The sequence below is a fragment of the Halichoerus grypus genome, chromosome 12, assembly GCF_964656455.1.
Source record: "Halichoerus grypus chromosome 12, mHalGry1.hap1.1, whole genome shotgun sequence".
Lineage (NCBI taxonomy): Eukaryota > Metazoa > Chordata > Mammalia > Carnivora > Phocidae > Halichoerus > Halichoerus grypus.
In genome coordinates, this window is record NC_135723.1 from 51,918,415 (window position 1) to 51,945,855 (window position 27,441).

The 27,441-nt window shown below is 37.4% G+C and overlaps 1 protein-coding gene and 1 long non-coding RNA gene across 4 annotated transcripts in view; one reads left to right on the plus strand and one right to left on the minus strand.

The window, feature by feature from the left end:
* Window positions 1–25,368, plus strand: part of LOC118548987 (uncharacterized) — a 30,022-nt gene extending 4,654 nt beyond the window's left edge. The window contains exons 3-5 of one of the 3 annotated variants that reach the window (XR_013442779.1): window positions 510–824; window positions 23,018–23,083; window positions 25,139–25,368. This is a non-coding gene — a long non-coding RNA (uncharacterized LOC118548987). Of the gene's footprint in view, window positions 1–509; window positions 825–20,037; window positions 20,789–23,017; window positions 24,899–25,138 lie in introns of those variants that run through there. The other 2 variants (XR_004923844.2, XR_004923845.2) reach the window with 2 other exon arrangements.
* A 947-nt stretch (window positions 25,369–26,315) lies between these two features.
* FERD3L (Fer3 like bHLH transcription factor) lies at window positions 26,316–26,828 on the minus strand. The gene has a single exon (XM_036113173.2). It carries the CDS (start codon window positions 26,826–26,828, stop codon window positions 26,316–26,318), a length of 513 nt encoding a protein of 170 aa, XP_035969066.2.
* Window positions 26,829–27,441: the final 613 nt, after the last annotated feature.

The window sequence follows — 27,441 nt, forward strand, 5'->3', positions numbered from 1 at the left end:
TGTGGAATTTTGCTTTCTCAATTTTAGAACCATGTTTGGCAATGTAAAACAGTTTTGTTTTTTTTTTAATATGTGACTATTCCAAAATACCATTAAAAGTTTGAATTTTTAATTTCAGCATTTGGGATGTCTTTACGTGAAAAAATGCATGGAAATTATGTTTTATGGTTGTCAGTTACATTTTAATGCATATCATAGGTTAAGAACTAAATTATTTTTCAAAGATAGGGAAAAATAGGACAATTTTAAGATGCTGACTCCCAACACTTCCCCCAAATTATTATGCACACTGTTTAATGGAAGATCACTTTCCTCTTTCCTGTTACTTCTCAAAAAAAGCTTCAGAGCATCTGATTACTTTGTAAATGAAAATACATTAGAATGAATTATGTCTTGATATTTTTCTAGAATTTTATAGTTCTGGTAGAGTGCCAATGACAACCAGGCTGGGGAATCCTTGTGTCATTTGGAACTCAGTGCTTCGGTTTTGCATTTGTATCTTCTTGCAGTTACATTCCTAATCACATTTTCTGAGACCCTGCTGGAGGAACTGAGCAGTGGACCAAAAGAGCTGGAAAGAGAAGAGAAAAAGACAAGAAAGAAAGAGTGAGAATAAGGAGGAGATCAAGAGAGAAAAGAATGTGAAAAGAGTGAAAGAGAGAATGGAACAACTGATCAAGACTGACAGAGAAAAAGAATGAGGCTTAATATGTAGGGGTCAATGATAAAAGGCTTAAATCACAAGAGACAGAAAGAAGTGCGCTTAGTGGGAAGCAGAAAAGCACCAAGATTATTTGCCTCAGTTTCTGCTCAAAGAGACTGTTGTAAGTAGCTACCTGTCCCTTGGTGTAGGCATTTGATTTTAAAAATCCCTGTCATTCTCACTGAAGTCATAACAAGAAGTAAGGAACTGGGTGGAGGGCCATGAAACTTTTAATTGAGGTTAATGTTCATCTAATAGATATGATCTATCCAGAATTAGAGTAAAGGTGATGTATGTTGTCATTTCTGCCTCTCAAGACGGTGGAGGGGAGGATATCTTGGGTGGGGGGTGGGGTGGGGTGAGACACTGAGGCCATTACTCTGTGAAAAAGGCTTTGAACCTTGGTAGGATTTTAGAAATCCTAGCTCATGGTTTGTTTTCTATTTGACTTCCGCGGTGGAGATCCAGTTTGGTGTCTCCATGTGGGTAACCAAGATCAATACTTTTGCCTTCCCCACCTCAGACACCTCCAGGAAGACATAGATATAAGTGATGCATTTTATTCTCATGCACCCCTACTCAAGACCTTGAGAGATTGTAAGGTTCTGGTTCTGCCTAATGGTGCATTCAGAAGACCTGAATTCTGGTTTCAACTGGTACTAATTAGTTACAGCACGTTTATTGACTCTTTAACAAAAACGTGTCAGTCTCTAATTATGTTAGGTGCTTGGAGTAAGAAGATTGAGTCCCCAACATCAAGGATGTCACAGTCTAATGAGAAGTAAAACATGAAAACAATTTTGTAACATGGAGAGCTAACTGCTGTCATAGATGTTTTCAAAGAGTGCCAAGGAAGGACACTGGACCTGGTCTGAGGGGACAGGATGCCTTTGTGCATTGGGAAATTACCTCACTGCCCTGGTAGCCTCCAGCTATACTTTCAGGAAGCCTGTCCCAGAGAGAAAGAAACACAGAAAGGCCCACAGACCAAATTAAGATGCACATGTCACATGGCTTATTAAGTCAACTTAAAACCTACAGCAAGAAAAGGAAGTCGAGTAGGTTAATATACTAGAATAGGTTGCAAACAGGCAGGAAGGGCCATGCTCCCCAAATCCTGGAGTTCACAGGTTCACAGTCTTCTCTCTCTTTCCCTCTCTGTCCCTCAGTCAGCTTTCCTTGCTGATGGGATGGTTAAGAGGTCCAAAGTAAGGGTGAGCAGTGATGTAGGGTGCCTGGAGGTAAAATAACTTGCTCTGTTACAGAGGGCGAATACTCTCGTCCACAGCCGGAACTTGACACGTAGCCTCTGAGCAGCTATGGATTTTATTTTTCTGTCTGGGCCAGAGGACGAGTGGGCCAGGTAGGACATTACCAACAGGGAGCCTAAGACTTCACGAATATGGAATTCCCTGAGAGCTTCATGGCTATTTGATGTTACATAGTCTTTCTGTCCCTTCCTACTTACTTTAATGATGTCTAAGATGTCTTTCAGGTTACTTATTTCTATACTTAATGTCATCTATTTTTTTTTGTCTTGTTTCTATGCTTAATGTCCTCTATTCTCTTGACCAGAATTGGATATTCATAAATATTACAGGAAGCATACACTGCAGTGTTCCTGAAGTACCCTTTATCTCAGCTTTACTCTAGAAGGACGCATGGGTAGGAGGAAGGGAAGACACTGGGAGCAGCATGGGCAAAGGCAGGGGCTCAGGAGCCTGTGAGATCTGTGCAGGGGCTTGTAAGGAGTCTTGTAGGGCTGGAGATGGAAGGGGTGTGAGAACGTCTGGGAATGACACAAAGTTTAGATCACTAACTTTGTGTGCCATGCTAAGGAATTTGGGTTTTATTCTAAATGCAACTGGGGAAACTGAAGAATGTTAAGTAAAGAAAGGACATGATAAGATTTATATTTTAGAAGTATCAGCCTATGAACAGATAGTGCAGGGGATGGATTAGACAGCTATGGGATTATATTTAGGAAATTCTTGCATCAACCCACAATATACATTATGTAAGTACATCAGTTTACTTATGAGAACTTACACTTGCAATAGCTATGGGGCATGTAGACAGGATAATATAAAGCTGAGAGAAAAGGACTGGATTCAGGAAGATTTGGAGACATCAGTTTCCTCATCTGGAAAAATGAAGGAATTGGATAGATAATATGAAAAATTTCAAAAATGTATAAACTTGAAAGAATTTTAGAAATTATCTAGCCTGACAGGTTTATAGATGAAAAAGTTTTCTCTGTGACTGCTTCTAAGTCTACGATTTGGCACTATCTGGAACCTGAAAGCATTTTCCTAAGTGATGAGAATGAATTTCCTTCTGGAAACTGCTTGTGGCCAACTGTGGGCCTAAACTTTTGTGCCAAAAATGAGTAAAATAGGCAGTAAAGTGGTTTGAAGGGGAGCAAGAGAGGCTTCCTCCAAAACCACTTGATCCTTTCCATAGTCATGCTTTAAACCTGTCACTGGTAACTCATTAAATCATGGCCTGGCATTGTCCTCTCCAGGCTTGTCTTTTGGAAGGCAGAGACCCTATTGTGAGGTAACACTTAGCTCACTAACACCTTTGAGTGAATTCGATTGTCTGACATTCTTCTCAGGATAGGAGGGGCCCAGGGTCGCCGAAGGACGCTGGGACAAATTGGAGGCCAGGATTGAAAGTCAAGGAAAGTTGTGAAGAAAGGAACGATTGTGGTACTAAGGCCTTTGCAATTTTTCCAAGGCCTGTCCAAGCCTTCCATTCCTGCTCTTCAGTGTGGCTGATGTTGTCCAGTTCTCTCTTTTGGATTCAGTTCTAGATAGAGCACAGTGAGATAGTGGGGAAACAAGAACACACTGGTCTTGTCTCATCATCTTGGTGTCTGCCAAGGTCTTAGAACCTTGAAAAGTGTTTATCAAATGAGACATACTCTTCTATTTCACTATCAGCTGTCTGTTAAGAGCAAATGTTAATCTCTTTAATTATAATGGACCTATTTAGATGGAGTTCTGTTCAAGAGTAGAACTATTTCCAGGAAATATGAAATATATATAATGACTGAGAAAAACAAAAATAGCCACTAGTAGTCATGAGCAACTTTAATGGCAATTTTAATTTCACAGCCAAGTTTTTGGGCTGGGGATAAATAATTGTTAAAAATAATCTAAAGAGAAAGACAAAGATGTTAAATTTGAAGCATATTGGCAGGCTCAGAATATCTGAAGAACAGACACTACAAATGAGTTATATTTAATTTATTTTTTAACAGGGCCATTCTCCAAAATAGTCTGTAGCCTGATAGAATTATTAAGAAAAATCAACTCCATTTCTAGGTTCATGAAACATTTATTCACTATTACATTCATTATATTGATTCTTACATGAAAAATTGGGCATCCAGATATTTTATAAAGATTCATTAAAACATTTTACAGTACTTTGTTTAATACACATTGTAAGTGGGAGAGAGAGAATTTCATGGCCAGCTTTGGTAAAACAGAATGACTATTGGATTTTATTTGTGAATATGTCAGCAACAGAAGCTGCAATCACAAGGTGCTTTAGCTTTTGTCATTTCCCTGAGTTAATAGGTATGGCAGAGGATCATATTATTGGAGAATACAATAGAATAGAATAGAATAGAATAGAATAGAATAGAATAGAATGAAAGCAGAATAAGAATCCACATCATTTCCCTAGATTAAACTAAATGATCATTCTAATTTAATTTATTATAAAATTCTTAAAACATTACAATTGCAGAACTGGAGAAAGGACTTATAAAAAAAAAAAGCGCTTGAGTAAAATCATAGACTGCTAGAGCTAGAAGACATTTTAGAAGTCCAGAGCACGTCTCCCTTTTCTGGCAAGAAAGAATGGTCATGGAGAACAGTGTAGTAGATGACAGCCCAGATTCTGGAGCCAGTCAGCCTGGGTTCAAATATGGCTCAACTTCTCACTACCTGTGTAACCTTAGATGGGTTACTTATTCCTCTGTGTTTCCTGTGAAGGAGAGAGAATAATGTACATCATCAGTGGTTGTCATGATGAAATAGAGTCATAACTATTTATTTTTTTAAAGATTTTTAAAATTTATTTATTTGACAGAGAGAGATACAGCAAGAAAGGGAACACCAGCAGGGGGAATGGGGGCCAGGGGGGGAGAAGCAGGCTTCCCGCCAAGCAGGGAGCCCGATGTGGGGCTCGATCCCAGGACCTTGGGATCGTGACCTGAGCCGAAGGCAGACGCTTAATGACTGAGCCATCCAGGTGCCCCAAAATAGAGTCATAAGTGTTTAAAATGGTGCCTGGCACTTGATATGTGTTTGATATCATTATTTTAAATGAGGACTAAGTTATGCAGTACCTTGTAGACTAAGATGTAGCATTTGCATTCAATTCTAAGTGCAAAAGGAATGGTTTAAAGGGTAAATGAGGAAAATAATTGATGATCCAGTTCTGTTTGAAGAACAATGGTTCCTATATTCCTGTCTCACTCCCTGAGAACTCAAAGTTCAGGGTGGAGACACTAATTGGAGGAGATTCAATAATTTATCCATGCTACCAAGCAAATGGTAACAGGAGGCATATGACCTCCATTTTCCATAGTAGGTGGTGTTTTGTCTGAGCTAAAGATTCATATTCAACTGTCCACTTGATACGACACTTTCACACAGACGTATTGAACTTATTGTCACTCTCGTGTAACTTGTTCGTCCCATAAGTCCAGTAAATTATTTATCTCATTGCTTAGCCTAAAAACCTAGGAGCCATCATTAATCCATCTCTTGCCCTCAGCCCGAGTGATCATGAGGAGTACAGGAGTACTCCATCCGAGTGATAATGAGGAGTACTATCTCCTAAGAAGACCGACAGACTGGGTATTCAGGCAATAGTAGGAAGTTAGCTTGGGTGCGGTGTATTCATAACTCCAACAAGGATGACATTTCCAGGGTTCACACCCTTGAGACTCCCTGCAGCACAGCTTAGTGTTAAGTGGCTCATATTAGAATCTGTTTCATTTGTTAGTATTTTCTTCCTGAGAAGCCTATAAGAAACCAGACTCTTCCCATATTCCTCACAGGCTCCATAATGTGCAAAATGGGCACTCCATAAATACTTGTTTATTGATTATTACTCTCTTTAGGAATGTACAAAAAGTGCAGGTACTATCACAGGTTAAATATTTCTTAATCTACCTCAGTGTTATCTTAAACTTACATTTTAGCCAATATACTCAAAGAACAATAAAATGGAGTATTACCTATTCCTCAAAAATCAGAGATTACAAACACTTACTTTAAAAATACTAATTTGGAGGGACACCTGGGAGGCTCAGTTCGTTAAGCATCTGCCTTCAGTTCAGGCCATGATCTCAGGGTCCTGGGATCGAGCCCCGCACCGGGCTCCCTGTTCAGTGGAGAACCAGCTTCTCCCTCTCCCACTCCCCCTGCTTGTGCTCTCTCTCTCTCTGACAAATAAATAAAATCTTTAAAAGTAAATAAATAAAAATACTAATTTGGAGCTGTTTCTTCCCACAGATATTCAATCAAATATTACCACTAACTGGATTCTGAAATTGTTCAATAAACATATCTAGTCTTGCTGTAGCTATATATGCCCCATATATATATGTGTGTGTGTGTGTGTATACACACACATATACATATATATACACACACATTTTTAGCACAATTTTTTTTGTATAGCAACGTTAGCACAAATATTGGTGAGGAGGCAAAAGACTACAGTAAAGCAGAAAAAAAATTCTGTAAATTCTCTGTTTTCTTTGCAAAGGAGAAGCTGGAACAGCTGACTCTGAGCTAGACGACAAGGAAGACCTTCCAGCCTAATAGTTACAGAGAGCTGGAGGTTTGTGTAATAAAATAGTTGGGAGAAAGTAGTGAGGGAAGTACCCGATCTGAGGCTATGGCAATTCTAATGGGTCAGAAACTTGGCTCTAAGAAGTCTAGTTAGTTCTTCGCTGAAATGTCAATCCTGTTCTTTTCTGAGTCCTCAGGATGGCACAACCATTTAAGGAGTGGTCCATTCCGGTCATAATATGAAGATATCACTCCACCACAAGTGTCACAACTCAAGAGTATTCACTTGATGACATCCCCGTGTAGAGGAAATAATGCTGACCCAGCAATGTGCCAAGGTCTATGGGATGTATGGGCTTTTCTTTGGGGGGAGCAGAGACTGGTTAGGAGGCACTTGCAGTAATCTAGGTGAGAGGCAATTGTGACCCAAACTAGATGGTAACAGTGGAGTTAGAATTGGAAAGAAGTGACTGGATTCTATTTTAAAGGCAGAGCCAGTAAGATTCACTAAAGATATGAGGTGTGTGGGAGAGGCATCAAGAAGGACTTTAGGGCTTTTTATTTGAGAAAAAATAAGGGGGCATTGGCAACCACTGAGATGGAGAAGACTGTGGTGGCCCACATTTCAGGGGAGAGAGTTCCATTTCAGACATGTTGAGTTTGAGATGTTGGTCAGAAATCCAAGTGGAATTGCTGGGCAGCAGTTGGACTTTGTGAGTCTGGGGTTTGTGAGAGAGGTCTGGACTGGAGGTAAAATTCAGGATATATCAGCCTATCAATGGCCTTTGAAGCTGTGTAACTTCAGGAAATCATTATGGGAGTATATGTGAGGAAGAGATGAGGAGTGGAAAAACCAAAGATGGTAATTATTCTGGAGAGAAAAAATAATGAGAAAGGGTATGGGGGTTAATGGGGCAATACAATTTTAAGTGGGGTGATATTTATGAAATTAGAGATAAGTTATTTTCCCAAGAAGAAAGCAGGACAAATCGAGAAGAAGCAATAATCAATAATACAAGACATAAAATAATTCTCCACAGTGGGAAAAATAGTTCACACAGTTCACAGGATGGAATGGCACACTGTATTCCAAGCAAAGTGAATGAAAACAGGTCCATACCCATTAATATTTCCAGAAAAATGTTGAAGAAGATAAAGAAACCATCCTATAGGCATCCAGATAGAGAACATAGGTTATTTATTTATGAAAGAAAGGCCACTTAGGTCTTTTCCATAAGAACACATGCCAAAAGAATATCGTAGTCCATGAAGTTCATATAACCAGCTAAAGTCACACATATGGACAAGTGTGGAAAGACTCAGAAAATACCATTTTCCTCTTAACAACAACAAAAGATCAAGTGTATCCTTAGGTTACCAAGAGTGACACAAGAACATGGTGAACAATGATACAAGGAAATAGAGCAACTGAAGTCCAACCAGTTGTTATAAAGATGACAAGAGTAAGTGTGAAACTAAACAAAAAATTCTTAAAGGAGAACATCTTATAAAAATATTCATGTATTTATAAATAACAATTCCAATAAAAGATTTTAGGTAGATGACGTAAATAGAAAAAAGTCAGCAGGAAGACATATGTTAAAAATAAGCAAGATAAATGAATCAAAACAAAACAAAAGAAACCAAGGGTATAAAGTAAAATGTAAATTAGCAAAAGAATGTCCTATGTATTTTTTTTTTGAGGACTTATATTTAAGATGCCAGAAATTCTAGTAGGCTAGTTATCTTTCTTGTATCTGTGTATTTTTTAATGGTGGATCAGAAACTTGGCTCTAAGAAGTCTAGTATACAATATGAACAGGTGTCACAAAAAATTTTAAGATCCATAGGGTCCACAAGGGAAACACACACACACACACACAGTCCAGGAGAAGTCCAACTATTCCTGATACTGTGACCTGCCTGAAAGAATTTTCTTTTTTACTTAAGTTAATTGAAAAAGGAAGCATTCAGTTTCATGTGACAATATCTATATATTAAATACCCAACAAATTTCACAGGACTGTTCCTTTTTTTTTTTTTAATTTTATTTATTCATTTGAGAGAGAGAGAGAGAGAGAACATGAGCAGGGGGAGGGGCAGAGGGAGAAACAGGCTCCCTGCTGAGCCGGGAGCCCGACGTGGGGCTCGATCCCAGGACCCTGGGATCATGACCTGAGCCAAAGGCAGACGCTTAACCATGTGAGCCACCCAGGTGCCCAGGGCTGTTCCTTTTTAAAAAATAATGTTATTTAACATAGGTTTATAATATTATGTTGACAAAGATAATTTACTAAAAGTAACGTTACCAAAGGCTAATTTCTTTTTGATTGTGCGGTTTAATCCTGTCATAGATTTTTGAGTTCTTGAATAATATATATACTTCTGGCTATTTTCAGTAAATATTATCTTTCTTAGCTGAGATATTGAAAGTTATTGAGAAGTGATTTTGAAATTGTGCTCCCTGAAACTTGATAGTAAAATGAAGTAATCTAGGTTGCAAAAACCATTGAGCCCACCAATAACTTAAATGGAAAACATGCTTAATTTGAAAGCTTTGTTGCCCCTATTTGGAGGCAAGAGTATAACAATTAACAATTACCATCTTCTGTAATTAGCCCGAATCTACATTGTCAAAGAGAAAGTCACAAAAGACAGATGAACTAAAAGCATGCTAAATTTCTTATAATTTAAAATTTTGAATTTAGATAAGATATATTTTAACTTTTTTTTTGAAAAATTGTATTACATTCAAATTTATATTGTTTATACTGTCACAGAATGACAATACTTTGAGTTGTGTTTTTTAATACATACAAGCTGATTTCTACTCTGTCCCATTTCATGCTCTCTCATTTTGTAGAGCTAGACTGTTTTTCCCTTCTGAAACATCAGAATGGTACCTTGTAAGATGAGGCTAGGGTATGAGGAATTGCAGTGGGTTATAAACAGGTGGGGGAAAGGCGTAATGTGTAGCACTCCCTCTCTCATATCAGCTTACCATGGTTAGAACAATTTCAACTTAGTCTTTGCCTATTTGTATTTGGGCCTTAAGCTTAAAAACTTGTGTAGTGTGAGTTCATTCTGCCCCTTCATGGTGCACAATATTAATGAGACCCTATTTATGTGTCAGGCACTGTCCCAGGCACCTGGGAGGAAGAGATATATTAAGTAGGATATGGCACTATAATAAAGAGATTAAAAATAAAGTGGATTAAATAGCACAGTTTATTTACTTTATTAAAAATTTGGATAGGTGTTACAGGCTTGGCTCAATGGCTCAGCCTTGTTGTTTTAACTTCTTACTCTATTATCCTCAAAATATGACTTTCAATTCATGGACCACATGACCACCCCAGGTCTCATTTCAATTTTGCATTCCAGCCACTGAGAAAGGAGAAGAGCCAAGGGAAGATATGTTCCTCTTTTTAGAGCCTATCTAGAAATTACATGTGACTACTGCTCATACTCCGTTACTAGATCATAGTCCCATAGCCACAACTGACTACAAGTGAGGCTCTGAAATACAGTCATTAGCTGGATAGCCATGTCAATTGTAACCTTCACAGGTTCCATTGCTAAAGGAAGAAGGGGAGAATGAATAGTTTTAGATAACTAGCAGGTTCTTTATCAAGTAGTGAACAAAACAGTCATGAACCTTGGCTTCAATGTGGATTTACTCTTTTAGACCTAGTCATAGTCTGCATGCTAGGTGTATGGCCCTTTTACTCAGCCTGCCAATGCTCCTCTTCCCAGCAGCCTCAACCTAAGGGCATTTAAGTATAAGCTACTACACAACTTAAAATATATTAACTACATGTCTTCTATTATATCCCAATGTCTAGTGTTTCTAAGGCTCCCACATATCCCATCTAGTATCTGCACAAACTGGATGCATGAGGGACATTCTACTGTGAGCTCATTTTAGGCAAGATATCTTAACCAAATGAGAAAATTGTGTTGAGAACAGAGCCAAGTCCATAGTAAGCGTCCAATAAATAATTTGATGGATTTTTGTGAAATTGGTAATGAAAGTTAGCACAAGAACTGGATGCTGAATAGAGCAAGAAAACTCAATCCGATCCAGCCCAATTTAAATGTAAACTGAGCCTACGTTATTGCTACTTTTCACTCTCTCCTCACTATGACATTAAGTGCTTACTTAGTTTAGGGCTACACATAAGAATGACCATGCACATTGACTGGGGAAAGGGGAGTCAGGAAATTGTTCACCTTCTTGATCATTTTGTCAACCTCTCTCTCCCAAAGGAGATATTTATGTAGCCCACTAACTTCACTAAGCTGAATAAAATATATCTTCATGTTTTCTTTCTCTATAATTTCTGTAGAAAACAATTTGCATGCATTTTAACAGAAGGAAAGACTCTAGAAACTTTCAATTTTATATGCTAGTATATAAAATTCAGTCAATGAGTCCAAGAGATGACAGCATGAACAGGGGGAAAAAAAGCTATGTGGGGGAGAGAGAGAAGTAAAGGGAAGCAAGAGAGATCTATAATGATTTTATTTTTTTGTTACACATAACCACTTATCCTTGTGGCATGAATGATCAATGAAGAACTAGTAGAACTGTAATACAGTGTAATATGTTGAAAGCCAATTACTAATGATATAGGAATATTAAAAAGCAACTACAACTAACTTGTAGCAAATCAGTCAGCATGAAGGAAAAACAGATTTATGCAATAGTGAAGTAATTTAAAGAACATCCACAAAATCAGAGACATAAGAATGGCCTTATATTCTAAGGTGATGATGAAAATGTTATAAATCATATCTTCTGACATGGAAATTCTCCCAATGGTTTGAATTTTATTGCAGGAGAACCTCTATTTCTGAATTAAATGTCATAAATCTGAGAATTGTATTCACTTTTGCCACTTGATCCATTCAGTAGTAAATTTATGGCCAGCCTCCATGAAACGTTTCCAGTCACCCTCAGATTCATAGTTTAGGTAGTCTGAGTAGTACCCTTTCCTCTTAAAAGATGCTCCCTTGGGGTTTGTCTACACTGTCCTCTTACAAGTAGGACTTGGAATTTCTGACCTCGGTGCCGCTCTTGACATTGCTTTGGGTTCCTTGGCATTATAACTTGGCAGATTATGTCTTATACTAGAATTGAATATAGATATGAACCAGACTTAGTCTCAGCCCGTAAGTTGTGTTTTTCTTTTGTGGAGATGATGAAATAAACACCTTTATAAGCAAATTTTCTCTGTTTTAAGGTTAAAAATTCACATTTAGAAGATCATCTCAGTTTAGTTTTAATTTTGCTAAGGAGCAAGACAATGAAGTGAACAAGAAAAGAAAAAAAACAAAAAACAGAAAGTAACTCTGTCCGGGAGCACAAAGTTTGTGATATCCAATTTGACAGATTTATCTAATGCTTATATAGTCCATACACACCCCCTTTTCCCCCAAGCATCATAAACACAATAAATATCATATATAGGGTACTTTAAGCTGACAGTATACCTTCTGATTAATTATGAATCAGAGACTCTAATGAAATGCATCACATGAAGGAAATATCAAGGATTATGTGGTCTTGAGGTGGTAGCCTTTTTGTTATAGTATCAGGCAGTAAGAAGCTATATGTGGGTGTCACACACACGTATTTCTGAAGCATTTAAGAAAACAGCCCAATTTAGATGCAAGAAACTATTTCTTTCACACTCTATGAACACAAAGCGAAGCAATAATAATACAGAAAACGAGAGTAAGGGAACAAAATACAAATTGCATGAAATACAAATCATCCTACTAGCAAAAAATATAGTACTGAAGGATGGTGTAAATTGAAACCATAGGAACCAACAGTAACTCTTAAAGGAGTCCTTCAGTCTTTGCTTGTAAAAGTTCCTTACCAAGCTGGACACACAAACAATGCTGGGCCACCTTCGCAAGGAGTATATGCTAGCCTCCAGCTAATTGACAGGGGCATAGAGGTACATTATGGCAACGTTTCTCACTGTTATGTCTAGAGAAGGAGACAACTAGGTCAAAATCTGGTTCCACCACGGTCTAGGCTTGGACAGGATATTTTAACTAATTTGAACTTGGTTTTTTATTTGTAAAGTGAATATATTAATATTCATCATAGTATTTTGTAAGGATTGGATGACATAGTATATGTAGGCCGCATAGTAGTTGATCAATAAATTAATTGCTGTCCCTACTGGCTTGTGGTTCCTCACTCAGCACTGTCTGCAGTGAGGAGCTAAGTCCACAGGAGTGCCTGTGATAGCTGAGGCAAAACACCAGCCAAACAAATACAATGGGGTTTATCCTTCATTGTTTTTCAGTTTGCCCTTTGTGTTCCCTTTGACGTGCAGTGTAAGATAATGGATTTGGGGAAGAGTAAGTAAACACTTTTGTTTTTGTGATCTTTTCTCTTTAGCATTCACCCAAATTTTCAGTCTCGATGACTGATTAGTTTTTGACAGTTAAATGTGAACAAAGAATTGTAAATACTATGTAACATGAATGAACCAATAGGCAGGGTTTTATTCTGTACGAATTAGCTCTCTAGGGGCTAATATGACCATATTCTAGGTTTTAATTTAGCTTGTGTGGCTTCCACTGAAACTGTTTTGGTTTCTATGGAGACTTTTGCTCTGGTTTACTAGTATATAACTGTTTCCTCACCTTTTCATTTCCTGAAATAGCACCAAGTACAGTATCTAAATTTTGACTAATATAAATCAAAGCACATGCTTTCCTTTCAGTAAAGTCCTCTATTTCAACATATGTGCAGGATTTTCCTTTTTAATGCATTAGACATCTGTTATTGCTAATGGGGATAAAATGTCACATGTTAAAAACAATAAAAGTTATTAAAAGCAGTGCAAGTTTGAAATATTTTGAAATTATGTTAGAAATGAATTTTTTTTCTTTTAATATATGGCAGTTTTCAAACATGAATATGAAAAGTACATGAAAATGAATATGCATATGAATATATAGTTTTGAGGATCACACTTATCTGGTTCTAATATATCCTTTTAAATAATGAAGTAAACATTAAATGTTATACAATATGTTTCTACACACACACACACACACACACACACACACACACACGAGGCACTTGCACATGTACTCATACATGCATTGTAATTCCCATGGGGTTAAATGGGAAGAAAAATGTGGTGCTAATTGTTTAAAAGCCAGGAATTTTCTTAGAAATTAGTATAGTTTACTGTAGTTATTTTTATTAGGCATGTGTATGTGTGTGTATGTGTGTAAATTTTGGGTAAACTCAGCTGTGTTTAAGAAGGCTCACAACATTGTTAAAATTTCCATTTGCATTTTCCATTTCACTGTCAGTAAAATTAAAGTGCATATTTGCTAAGTACTTTTCCTTTTAATTTTTAACTCTGTTTATTTTTTAAAGAGATTTTATTTATTTATTTGATGGGGAGAGAGAGAGAGAGAGAGCACAAGCACAGGGGGTGGCAGGCAGAAGGAGAGGGAGGAGCAGGCTCCCCGCAGAGCAGGAAGCCTGATGTAGGACTCGATCCCAGGACCCTGGGATCATGACCTGAGCTGAAGGCAGATGCTTAACCGGCTGAGCCACCCAGGCACCCTAACTTTGTGTATTTAATGGTATATTTATTCCTTATCTTTCTAATTAACTTCAACTTATCTTGTATGTTTGGGGGGGATGTCAGAATACTTATTTTATTGAAGACAGGTTTATAATTGAAAAGTAGTGTTTTCCCAAAACCCAATGATTTCCTCTATATAAAACAATACAAAAACTGGGAAGCTAATCACGTCTGTTAAAAATCAGGTTACTGGATATCCTTGTAGGGAGAGAAAGGCAATAATTGGAGGGAAGCATGAGAGGAGCCTCTAATATGCTGATAATGTTATGCTTTGCAGTATCCAAAGAAAAATATTACAGAATATCACATCTAAGCATGTTAAATACCTAGTTTTAAATGTTTTAGAGTTAAGAAGGCAATAGTTCTCACTTAAGTAACAGCATCCTGACATACAACTAAGAGTAGAATTCACAATTTGTATTGTGTGGCTATTTTTAACTTAAAATAATTTTATTATTTTTTTGTTTTGATAACATTTAATATCCATTCTCTTATCAACTTTCAAGTCTATAATATTGTTAATTATAGTCATCATGCTGTATATTAGACCCTCAGAATTTATTTATAACTGGAAGTTTGTACCCTTTGACTAACATCTTCCCATTTCCTTTGCTGTACAACTCCATTCAGCCACCATTCTACTCTATTTCTATGATTTTGGCATTTTTAGATTCCACATATAAGTAAGAATATGCAGTATTTGTCTTTCTCTGTCTGACTTATTTCCTGTAGCATAATGTCCTCAAAATCCATCACGTGTTGCAAAAGACAAGATTTTCTTCTTTTTTTAAAAATAACTAAATAATATTCCATTGCATATATATTCCATATTTTCTTTATCCATTCCTTTGTCAGTAGACACTAGGTTGTTTCCATGTCTTGGCTATTGTAAATAATGCTACAGTGAACATGAAGGGTGCAGATATCTCTTCCAGATAGTGATTTCATTTCCTTCAGATATATACCCAGAAGTAGGATTGCTGGGTCATATAATAGTTTTATTTTAATTTTTTGAGGACCCTCCAAGCTGTTTTCCATAGTGACAATACTAATTTACATTCCCACCAACACTGCACAAGGGTTCCCCTTTCTCCACATCCTTGCCTGCACTTACCTCTTTTCTTTTTGATTATAGCCATTCTGACGAGTGTGAGGTGATATCTCATTGTGGTTTTGATTTGCATTTCCATGATGATTAGTGAGGTTGAGCACTTTTTCATGTAACTGTTGGCCATTTAGAGGTCTTCTTTGGAAAAATGTCTATTTGTGTCCTTTGTCCATTTTTAATTGGATTATTTCTGTTTTTGCTATTGAGTTGTATGAGTTACTTGCATATTTTGGATATTAACCTCTTATCAGATAGATGGTTTGCAAATATTTTCTCTTATTCCAAAGGTTGCCTTTTAATTTTTTGATGGTTTCTTTTGCTGTGCAGAGCTTTTAGTTTGATATAGTCCCACTTGTTTTAAAATAATTGTGCTATTTTTCTGACTACAAGAGAATGTTAGAAAACTGGAAAAATATATTCAAGTACAAAAATGACCAATTCTCCTATAGCATATATAAAATGAACATTTATATTTATATACATAAAGATATGCATACATACACACATATATTTACACAATTCCCATATGAAATGGAAATGAAATCATGCCTTACATTTTGCTTTATACTTTTTCATTTATCATAAATGTCCTAATGTTGTAAAATATGGTTTAGATCTTCCCAACTAGAGCCAAAGTTCAGAGAACATTCTTGAATCCTTTCTAACGCCTTTCTTGATATGGTAAATTACCTGAACTTCAGATAGTCTTGAATCTCTCCAAGAGGAAGTAGCTCTGCTCCCAGGGAAAATTCTGTTTTTCTCATTGAGTAAATGACCCTCATCTAATCAATGAGTGTTCTGTAGGTTTCCCGAATGGCAATTCCAGACATTTTCTTTTCTACAATTTACTGGCTGCTGGTCTTAGTAATTATATTCAGGTCTGATATACTTATATGGGGCTATGCTCAGTCAATAACTGGAGTAATTCCTGGGCTTATTTTCAATATAAGTGTAAAGACACTGATGCTCACTTGAATTTCGGTGACAAAAGTTAGAAATGTTCAACAGTCATTAATATTATGACATATGGAATAGTCAAAAAAGAGGTGGCTATTAGTAAAAAAAAAAAAAAGTGAAACTACCAAAGTATGGAGGAAAAGGAAGAAAAATGAAACCATTTTTAAGATTTGAGCTAGTAGTGAAAACATTTACGTATGCACCATCCATTCTAAAATACATGTGAAGGCATTCTGATAAAAATACTTTTACATGTATGCATGTTTGCATGTATGTGAACCATACAATGGAAGGAGGGGTTATAACCAATAGAAAGAGAAGCTCTGAGGATGTCTTGGGTAAGGACCTTGAGGTTTGAATTGAGGTATAGTGCATATTTTCATGTGGATGTAATGTGGGAAGATTTTTGTTGTGATTTTTTGTGTAATACTTTGAGTCCTGAGCATTTTTCAGCCTGCTTCATGTCAACTTTAGAAGCAGTTAATTGAATTTGATGAAATGCAATATACTAATAAGGGTATGAAGTTTAATTTGTGGTTGCGTCATCTTGAAACAAAGTGGCATTCTATATGTATATTTTAACTGAGCTCATCTGCTCTAATTTTAATGGACTTTGGTGAGATTAAGCAAGCGAATAGTGATGAAAGAATTGGTGTGGCATGTTCAATAAGATCTACAATTAACAAAACCACTTCTTGTCAAATGCTTGTTAAGTACAGTTACCACATTTTTTGGTCAAAAGTATGAACTAATGGTGAGAATATTTGAAATTGGGTCTGTTCCCCAAGTCAGAAAAATTTTAGTAAATTTCAGAAGACCCTTTACCATCCCTCAAATAAACCACCTAAAGTTGAATCAAAGCTTTTAAAAGGAACAAGATGTGACAATTATCCTTTTATCTTTCTATGCAAGGAAGAAAAAATATTAAAATAGTAGATATGAAAAAAGAGTTACCTATTTTTATTTTTATTTTTTTAACATGTATTTATTTATTTAGCACAAACGGAGGAGTGGGCAAAGGGAGAGGGAGAAAATCTCAAACAGACTCCTCACTGAGCATTGAGCTGACAGGGGGCTTGATCTCAGGATCCTGAGATCATGACCCGAGCTGAAATCAAGAGTCAGACATTCAACTGACGGAGCCACCGAGGCGCCCCCATTTTTATTTTTTTATTTTAGTTTTTTTTAGAGTTACCCATTTTTAAATGTTGAGAAATTATGTGTAAGTTCAGACCAACTTTATCTTTTCAAAAAAACTCCTATTTAAATTGCGAATAAATCTAGGCCAAAGTGTACACAACTTTTTAAAGATTTTGTATAAATTTTTGTCAGAGTGAAAAAAAATCTGTGAATAAAGAGAATAAAGCCAGGTGCCAAATTTTCAAAAAAGTGTAAATGGCAGAAATAGCACAGGATGTCCAAGAGTGCACTTCGAGACCCAACTTCTTTCTCTGCTGCACCAAAGAGGATCCTTTTCTCTTTTCCTCTCTGAGTCTCCTCTGTGGAAAGCAGGTGGCCATCATTTAACCTTCTTGGGTGCACAGGGACTTCTATATCCCGCAGGGAACTTAAAACAAAGCATGATTATGTACTCCATTCTTGGCTGACTGAGCTGAGTTCCAGGTTTTCATATTTCATGTTTGTCTAGGTCAGGTATGCGTAAGTGCTTAGTAATTGAGGCAGTCCTACTTCTCAGTTGCTATTACCAACACCACAGCTTTCAAGATGAATTTGCTCAAAAATAAATTCCCAGAGGATTTACCAATCAGCATACTACCTTTTCATATAAAAAACTTTATATGCAAATTTCAGAGGTTATTTTAGAAATGTAGGGTTTACAGTGACCTTCCTGGCAGATCAAAGGTTGTGATTACATGTCATGGACCAGAAGCCTTGCCTTTTTATTTCTGTTTTAAAAACAAAATTAAAAATTTGCTATTACAGTGGCGGATTAAATTTGGCACAAATGCCATGCTATTTAAAAGACTGATTCTGGGCGCCTGGGTGGCTCAGTTGGTTAAGCAACTGCCTTCAGCTCAGGTCATGATCCCGGAGTCCCTGGATCGAGTCCCGCATCAGGCTCCCTGCTCAGCAGGGAGTCTGCTTCTCCCTCTGACCCTCCCCCATCTCATGTGCTCTCTCTCTCAAATAAATAAATAAAATCTTTAAAAAAAAAAAAATAAATAAAAGACTGATTCTGTTTAGGAGAAGCAAGACAATTTAATACTGTTTTTGTATGTGTTTTCATGAGTCTTTCTAAAAGGCTGAATTGTCATTTTGCTCTATATACTCATTCAACATTGAAATAGCATAAACAATAACAATAACAGCATTCACTAAATATTTACTTTGTATGAGGCACTGTACTAAGCACTTTATGCGATCTCTTCTGATACTTTAAATAACTCTGTGTTTATTACTTCTACTTCACAGACCAGGATTGGTACTGAAGCCCAGATGTTTTAAGTGAGTTACCTAATCCAGTAAGTGGCAGAATTAGGATGTGTAGCTCTTCTAACACTCAGATCCATACTTGAGAATGTATCTGGCCAAGGAAGTCAGAATGGACCCAGGAACCTAGAATCAGATAATCACTTCTTGGCTATGACCTTCAGGGGTAGAGTCCTGATTTTCATTCCAGGATCCACATAATACCATGCACAAAAATTGGCTTCACTTTCACAGGAAACACTTGAAGAAAAATTATACTTGATTCAGGACAAGAATCAAGTATAAGTGAATGTCTCCTTAAAATTAATGATTTACATTTCTTAGGTGCTTTATAGGTTCAAACGAATGTCATAGTAATTAACTGATTTTTTTCGGTTTTTATTTTGAAATAACTATAGATTCACAGGGCATTACAAAGGTAGTATAGAGAGGTTCTGTGTACCCTTCACTCAGTTTTCTCCATTGGTTCATCTTACATAACTACACTACAATATCAAAACCAGGAAATTAACATTGGTGTAAAAAGACATAGTTTTATGTCATTCTATCACATATGTAGGTCAGTGCAACTGCTGTTGCAATTAAAATACAGAACTATTCCATCAGAAATTATCTGATTTGAATAAATGCACACTTATTTAGAAAATATGTACTTTAATGTCTAGGCTGCTGATAGAATAGAACTTCTTCTGCATGAATTGAGATCATTTTGTCTCAAATTTAAAGTCACTTAACTATCCTTTCTTTTTTAATATATATGCTATTGCAGTAGAAGGTTAAAGGAAGGGGTTTTGATCTCTCTGTTCATGTTGGGTGTGTGTTGTTCCACTTAGAAAGATGCATAGACCAGAATGAAATTCTGACATTCAAGTATTTCAGGAATAAAAAATACCAGAGGAAAAAAATGTATCTGATTATTTTCAATTTATTTAAATGTACTTTATAATGAGTTCTGCTTTTTATAGATTTTGTACTTTCATATATTACCATTGGTGGTAAAGGTGATGCCTTTTTCATAGAGTTTTGTTGCCATAGAATTGGAAGGGATATGATGGTGATGGTGATGATGATGCTGTTGACGATAATGAGTATTTTAATAGTAGTTACCATTTACTGAGTGCTTGTACACCATTTACTCTGCATATGTATTTCAGTCAGTCCTCATAAGGGCCCTATTGGGGGGATAATATTATTATCCCTATTTTAAAGATGAATAAACTGAGGGTCAACAAGGCTAAATAAGTTGTATTGGCTTCCATAACATGATGTAATGCACTTGCAATTCAAACCCGCTTCTGTCAAATTCCAGAGCTTGTGTTTATAATCATTATGTTCACCAAAAGAGTTTTGTCTCTTCTCTTCTGGTAGGATTGCCCTGAAGCCACTAGAGGAAAGTTTTCGCTTTAAAATATCCACAGAAGATTATTTCAAGGCCTCTTCAAAAACTTACACCGGTAGTCAACCTTACCAATCTAATTGCAGAAACTATATCCCTTTGGTAATAAACCCATGTCCACATTTCTGATCCTCAGTAAAGATAAAGAATACTTATTTTTACTACATCATTTCTGTTTTAAAATAATAATCATGTATTCATTCACAAATAACCTCAGTCTCTAAGAATTTGGTCTCAAATCCTTGAGTGGGTATAAATCTTAGTTTTACTGTTTATTAGCTGATTGAGCCTGGGAAAGTTATTTAACTTCTCTATTCCATACTGTCCTCATCACTGCTAGAATAATCAGTGTTTATATCCTAAACTTATTATTTGAACTTTAATAGTTATGTAAAGAACCCAACTCAGTGTTTAGAACATGTGCTGTCATATAAGTAAGCAATACAATAAATAAGATTATAGATATTATTACTTATTATTATAGATATTGTTACTATTTCCAGACCTAATAATCCAGTTATTTGGTTTTTCTCCTCGAGACTGTTTCTAACTTCTCCAACATTTCACTAAACCATGGGATTAAATATAGCCAACATTTCACTAAACTATAGGACTAAATATAGTCAGTTCAAGATCTGATTGGTAACAAATACAGCTTGTGATTTTACTAAGTTTTGGGGAAATCACAAAATTATCTGCAGTAAAATAATTGTGTAATCATAATTCCTTCATTTGTTCACTCATTCAAACACATATATGTGATGCTGCTGCCTTTTATTGTACACCAACTGTTTGATCTATTTCCAAATTCTCATAGATATTTTCCTCCCTTTTGAAGACTGGAAATTATAAAAAGGTGTCTGTAACAGCTGCTTTGAGGTCATCTGTGTTTGCTGACTGCAGGTGGAAATCTCTTTCACAGAGCCCTGAATAGAAGGTGGTAAAATTTGGCCTTTGAGGGAGCCAGACTCTACTAGGCTTTTGTATAATTTATCATCCACAAAGTGTGTTAAGGTGCTTTTGATCTTTGGAAACAATATCTTTCAAAGTAATGTGTTGCTTATATGTGACAGTTGGCCCTCTTTAGGCATCTCAGTATCACGCTGACTTCAATGAATGAATGAATTTTTAAGATGGTACACTGATGACTCACTTTAATAGAGAGACTCTCGATCCTGTTGAAATCCATTTGGGAGGATCAAATGAGAGGAGGTTTGTGAATGGTGCTTTGAAAACCATAAAGTACTAAGTAACCCTAAGTCATTTTATTATGATAATTTCCATCATATTTATTAACTTTTTGGTTTCACTGAACATTAAAAGTTCTTTGCTTTCTGCAAGATTAAGGGTGTGATTCTGCCAAATATTAACTATAAAGAGTATTTAAAAATACATCCATACTATTCTTTGCATTTCCTTATATTTCTTTATGGAATATGTTTCAGGCAGAGAACTAAAAATTTGGGGTGACAGAGAAAGTTGTGGAAATTTATAGGCTTTGGTTTATAGAGACTTGAAGTTTTTTCCATCTTCCTGGTATTTTATTCATGTCAGTTTGCATGGCTTCTTTCCTTTCCTTCTCCTCCTCCGCCAGGTTTGGTTTTGAGCTTTGGATTCAAAGAAACCCCAAAGTCAAAACAAAATGGTCAGAACTGCTGACTCTTGTTTTGCAAACTTTTTTAGTCCAGCATTCACAGGAAGAGAGGGCACTGACCAGAGACTAGGACTAACTTCACCCAGAATATTGGCAAAGTTCAGGAACCTTTGAGTGAACTTGCACCAAGATAAAGATATATAACAAAACTTAAACATTTTTCTATTTTACATTAAAGATAATTTAATGAAATAATATCACCCTATAAAAAGTGGATTTAGTACTTAAAATTCAGTATTAATCTACCATTTATTTTTGATAAAAACAAAATAATTTACATTTTGTATTAAATACAATCTCTTGGTTTTTCAAATTGCAGGTCCATTTTGGAAGCTCATATATAAAATGTACCTAAGTGTCTTCATTACCTTTGAAATTTTCTTTGGAGATTTGTAATTAAGGAAACAGTTATGCTAAACTCTGCTTATCAGATTTCAAATCAGAATTTTTATAGCTTTGTTATAAACCTTCCACCATTGTGTTTTTATAATGGAAATGCTGACAAATGCAATAATAAATACCAATCCAAGGGTCTTAATTGTATGTGCATGCAGGAATTATGCACACTAGCATAATATTTGGTTCAGTTTTCAGTGTTAATTTTGCCAAAATCTGCTTTCACATTGGGCAACTGTAAAAGATGATCGCCTTGAATAGCTGCCTGTTGATGTCAAAGGCCTCTGATTATTTTTACTTTCCTTGGACAGTCTGATTATGTCTTTCAAATACGATTTCATTTAGATCTTTTCTTGGTTTACGTGTCTGAATACTAATAGTAACTAGATAATTATGGGGAACTTAGTTTGAGACCAAAAGGCAGGTTTCAGTCAGTAAATTGTGTATAAATAAATCGCCTCCAAGCAACATCTGAAATGATATTTAGTTTCCAAATATCCAAATAACTTAGAGATTTCAAAAACATTTTTACAATTTTCCAGAAGTAATTGACATTAGGGTTTTTTTAACTGGTGGAAGGTATTAAAAAACCAATATCTACTTATTTTTAATTCATGTTTAAAAGATAAAGAATAAAACATTTTAACATAGGATGTGTTATACACTAAAAACACTTGTACTAAAAAGTACACTGGGGGCACCTGGGTGGTGAAGTTGGTTAACCATCTGACTCTTGGTTTTGGCTCAGGCTTAGGTTGTGATCTCAGGGTCCTGAGATCAAGTCCCGCCTTATGTTAGGCATGGTACTCACTGCAGAGCAGCCTGCTTGGGTTTCTCTTTCCCTCTCCCTGCGCCCCCATACTCGCTCAAGCTCTCTCTCTCTCTCTCTCTTTTTCTCGCAGGTAAATCAACCAATCAATCTATCTATCTTAAAAAATGTACACTGACAGATGGCAGCTGCATCTGTGGTGAGCATAGCATAATGTATAGAGTTGTTGAATCATTTTTTTATATGCCTGAAACTAATGTAATATTGTGTGTGACAATGGGGATGTCAACTACAGTAAAAAAAATAAAAGTACACTAATTTATGGATCTTATATGAAAAAACTAGAATGGTCATATTGCTTAGAAAAGTTGAGTGTCGAAATACGGAGGTATAGTGGATTCATGTTCAAGATGCAGATAATTTTGTCTTATCTCTATGGAGGATTTGGTGTGGGAAATAAGTCAATCCATTTATTTGTGTTTATAATCCTTATTTGGTTTTAAATTATTTTATCAGTACAACGATTAAGAAAGTACCTTAAGAGACTTTTACATTTTAAAGCAGCTTCTAAACATACAAAAATATTTACAAAGAACAAAACATTTGCGCTTTAACAGATTCAAGAATTGTGGACATAAATCTTCTAGTGATAATGAAGAAATCACTTTTCATATAGAGTCTTTTTAGATATTATTTACTATGCTGAAGAGGTATTCACTGTAGGATATTAAGGGCTTCCTAAGAATATGACAGAATGGTTCAGAGTATGAGGGATGGGATTAAGGATGATGGAGGCTTGTATTTACTCTTTAGGACCCAGTGATTTTTTTGAGGTCCTTTGTCTTACAGATTTCTTTTTTAAATTTCTGGTTTTCAAAAAATATTGATGATTCCTAGGGTTGAACCATTTTTAAAAAAAAACTTAACACATCAACTTTTTTTTTTTTACATGATGTTTAATTCTCAGGAGGACTTTATGTGGGGGAAGGAAGGGAGACTCTGCAAGTTCTTTCAATTTTGAACCCATTCTATATGTAAAATGTGAACACATTTTTTAACTGATTAAATAAATAACTGGATAAGCATGAAGTATTGATGGAGTCACCAGCACTCCATAAGAAGTTGGGAAATAATTAGTTATGTTCTTTCAACATATTAAAATGAGTAACTTTAAATTTATCTTTAAAAATACAGGAAGATATGCTAGTCTCAGTAGCCAAAAAGTTATCTAAAAAAAGAAGAGAATGAGTAATTTTACTTTATAAAACTGATATAGAGGTCATTGTCCAAATTTCAGTTCATTTTATTAAAGGCACTAGAGACTAAAAAAAAAAAAAATACACTCCCTGTTTTGCTGTGTTTTTTTTTTTTTTTTTTATCTTATCTGGTTACATTTTTTTCCTTTTACCGTTACACTGATGGTATGGTAGAGGTGGAAGAAATATGGTGAAACGACACAATCAAAATATGAAATCATCTTTGGTAGGGTAGTCATTTCAGAACTAATTCAGTTCCTATAGATAGAAGAACTAGGAAAAGTTTTAAATAAAGACATCTGAGAGACAAAGCAAATCCCTGCAATGCTGGTGGATGGGAGTGTGGACTGGCAGACCCCACCTGAAAGACAATCCTGCCATTTGTAGCCACAAACTTAAATGTTCATTTGATGAAGAAATTTTACTTCTAGTTATCTAATACCAGGAAATTATCACAGGCAGAGAAGACATTTAGAAGAATGCTCTTTGCATCATCGTTTATTTTTTTTAAAAAGGAAGTATCTTAGCTATCTACTTGTAAAGAACTGGCACTAAATTGTGATACATCATTACAACAGTAATATACAGTAATCAAAATTATGTTTGAATAATATTTAAAGCCAGAGAAAAGTGCTCATTCTATATTGCTGAATGGAAAAAGATCAATATCTAAAAGTATCTCAAATTTGTTAAGCATATTTAATTTATATCTGTACAGAAAAAAAGGTAGAAGTAAATAAAAATGCTAACTATGGTAATGTGGAGTGATTTAAATTTCATTTTTTTTTGACTTTTGTTTTCCAAACTTTCTAGGATGAATATAAAGTACTTATTAATATAAATGAATTATATTCCTAAAAATATAATAGGGAGAATTGTGTGTATGTATATTGTATGTGTGTGCTCAAAGGTGTGTGACATGAAGTGGCAAAATAAAGTATTGGGCTTTATCCTTTAGAATTTCTGAATTTACGGTTAGGCGGTGCTTGTTCACTCAGGTTCCTCCTCACTTACTTACTCCTATCTGAAGAACCCCGGTTCAGGTGTTAGCAGGTCGCCCAGACGGAAAAACCGTGGAATGGCAGAGGATCCAAACCGGAGGTGGGGGCCCTCGCCTAGGTTCTGCTTCAACCTCATCTCCATCACACACATTTTCCAAAGTGGAAGAATGCGTCTCCTCCTTTGAGTTTTTGCTTTGCCTGTTCCTAGATGCGGCTACAAAGAAAGGTATCTTCTCTACCTACAGCTAAAAATTTTAAAGTGCGCGCTCAAACTGCGCTGCGCCTGGGAAGACCAGGTCATTCTCCCGGAAGCGCAGGGGGGAAGCCCCGCTCGGCGGCCAAAGTTCCGAGAGTCTAACATCCCGGCAAGCCCAGGAGCATCCCCGACGCTTGAGCCCGAGCAACCCCAGTCCACCTCCGGGTTCAAGCGTCGGTGTCCTGGAGCGACCCGAACAAGGTTTCCGGTTCTGCGAGTTAAGGGGAAGAGAGGGGAGAATGATGTCCCTCCTCAGAGGTCGCCTGTCCGGACCCTGGACTCCCCTTCCTTCCTCATTTCCTTCCTTCTGTCTCTAGACAAGCCAAAGAGGACCAGACCAGAGGTCCGGAGTCCCTTGGCCTCTCAGAAGACCCCTCACCCCTTGCAAATCTTTCTGTCGCAGGAACCCCCACCCCCACCCCCCCGCACTAAGGGCGCGGGCAGGACCCGAGCGCTTGCCCGAGATTGGGCAGCACTGACTTAAAAAAAAAAAAAAGTAAGAACGTCTATTTCTTTTCTTCTTTTTTTTCTTTTTAAGGAAAAGAGAAGATTTTGGATTCTACAGAAGCCCCTGAAGTCTGCAGTTTGGGGAGAGGATTAGCTCCTCACCCAACAGGCCGGCAGAAGCTGTTTCTGGGCGCTCGCGTCGACAGCCCAGCGCGTTCTAACTCCTAAGGTGCCGCGCCCGCCCCTGCCCCAGACTCCATGGAGAGCGTTCGCGTGTATATTAACTCTACGGCTGCCACTCTTCTCGAGGGCTGTGGGGATTTCGCAACTCCAAACCAAACTCCAGAAGGCCAGACATTCTGTCTTGAAGAGTCCCTCCTGTCATTTCGGCCGCACCCTGCCGGATCCCGAAGCACCCCAAGCCCGCGCGCGCCCAGGAAGAGGGGACAGACCCCTCCATCCCACTCCGGCTCAGCCGGTTTCCTTCTTTTCGCAGCTCTCCAAGAGCTCGGTCATGAAGGAAATGTAGACGATGGCCAGGCGTAGGGTCTCGATTCGGGACAGCCTCTTCTCGTAAGCAAAAGTGGGCACCTTTCTTCGCAGCTGGTCGAAGGCCTCATTGAGGTTGAACATCCTCTTCCTCTCGCGGATGTTGGCTGCCTGGCGCTGAGCATAGGTGATCACCCTTTTCCTCTTGGGACGGCCCAGCGGGGAGGCGCTTCTCCCATGCTCCTCTTCCTCCTCCTCCTCCTCCTCCTCCTCCTCCTCCTCCCCCTCGTCTACTTCGCCCTCCTCTTCTGGATCCTCCTCCTCAAAGCGTGCCAGACTCCCGCGTCTTCCCTCTCGGAGCACAAGGTCCCGGTCCCCAAAGGGAACCCCGGGTGCGAAGTCGCAGAGGAGAGGGTGCCCAGGGGAGGCCAGGGACAGGTCTGCGACGAAGTCCAGCACAGTGGCGTCCACGCACCTCTCCGGATAGGCCGCCATCGCATCGACTTGGCCCTGCCTCGCATCGGTTTCTCGCAGGGAGGGGCGAGACTCCTAACAGCTCTGAATCTGATGCGGCACCATCACCGAAGGGCCAGGGGAATTAATATTTATAACCAAGCTGATAACAGGATTAGTGGCACCGATAGGGAAGGCTCGGACAATGTCGTCCTCTCGAAACTGATGGAAGAAGACAAGCTTGAACACGCATGGAAGTCTCAAAGGGATAGGCCTCCAATTCTGAGATCCTTTTCGATGCGCCACCTGGGACAGTTTGGCAACAACCCCCAGCCTCTTACCTGCTGTGCTTTTTGTGTCTCTCCTCACCCCCGCAGCCAACTAATATTCTTCAGGCTCCTTATCTCATGTAGCTCTTTAATTTAGCTTTGGATTTTCAAAGCGAGGATGTTTTCCACCACTCTGGCTTCTCCTTGGCTTCAGAGTAGAAGTCCTGAATCTTGCCACCCGAGGCTGCCAATGGGTGTGAAACAAGTGCATGTGCTTTTAATGATGTCCTGAAGTGGGGCCCTGTCTGCCAGGGGTCGAGGGGAGCTGTTTGTCTGGTATCCCAGTGCAGCGGCTACTGAAAGGCAAGATCTTCCATTAGCTTAAG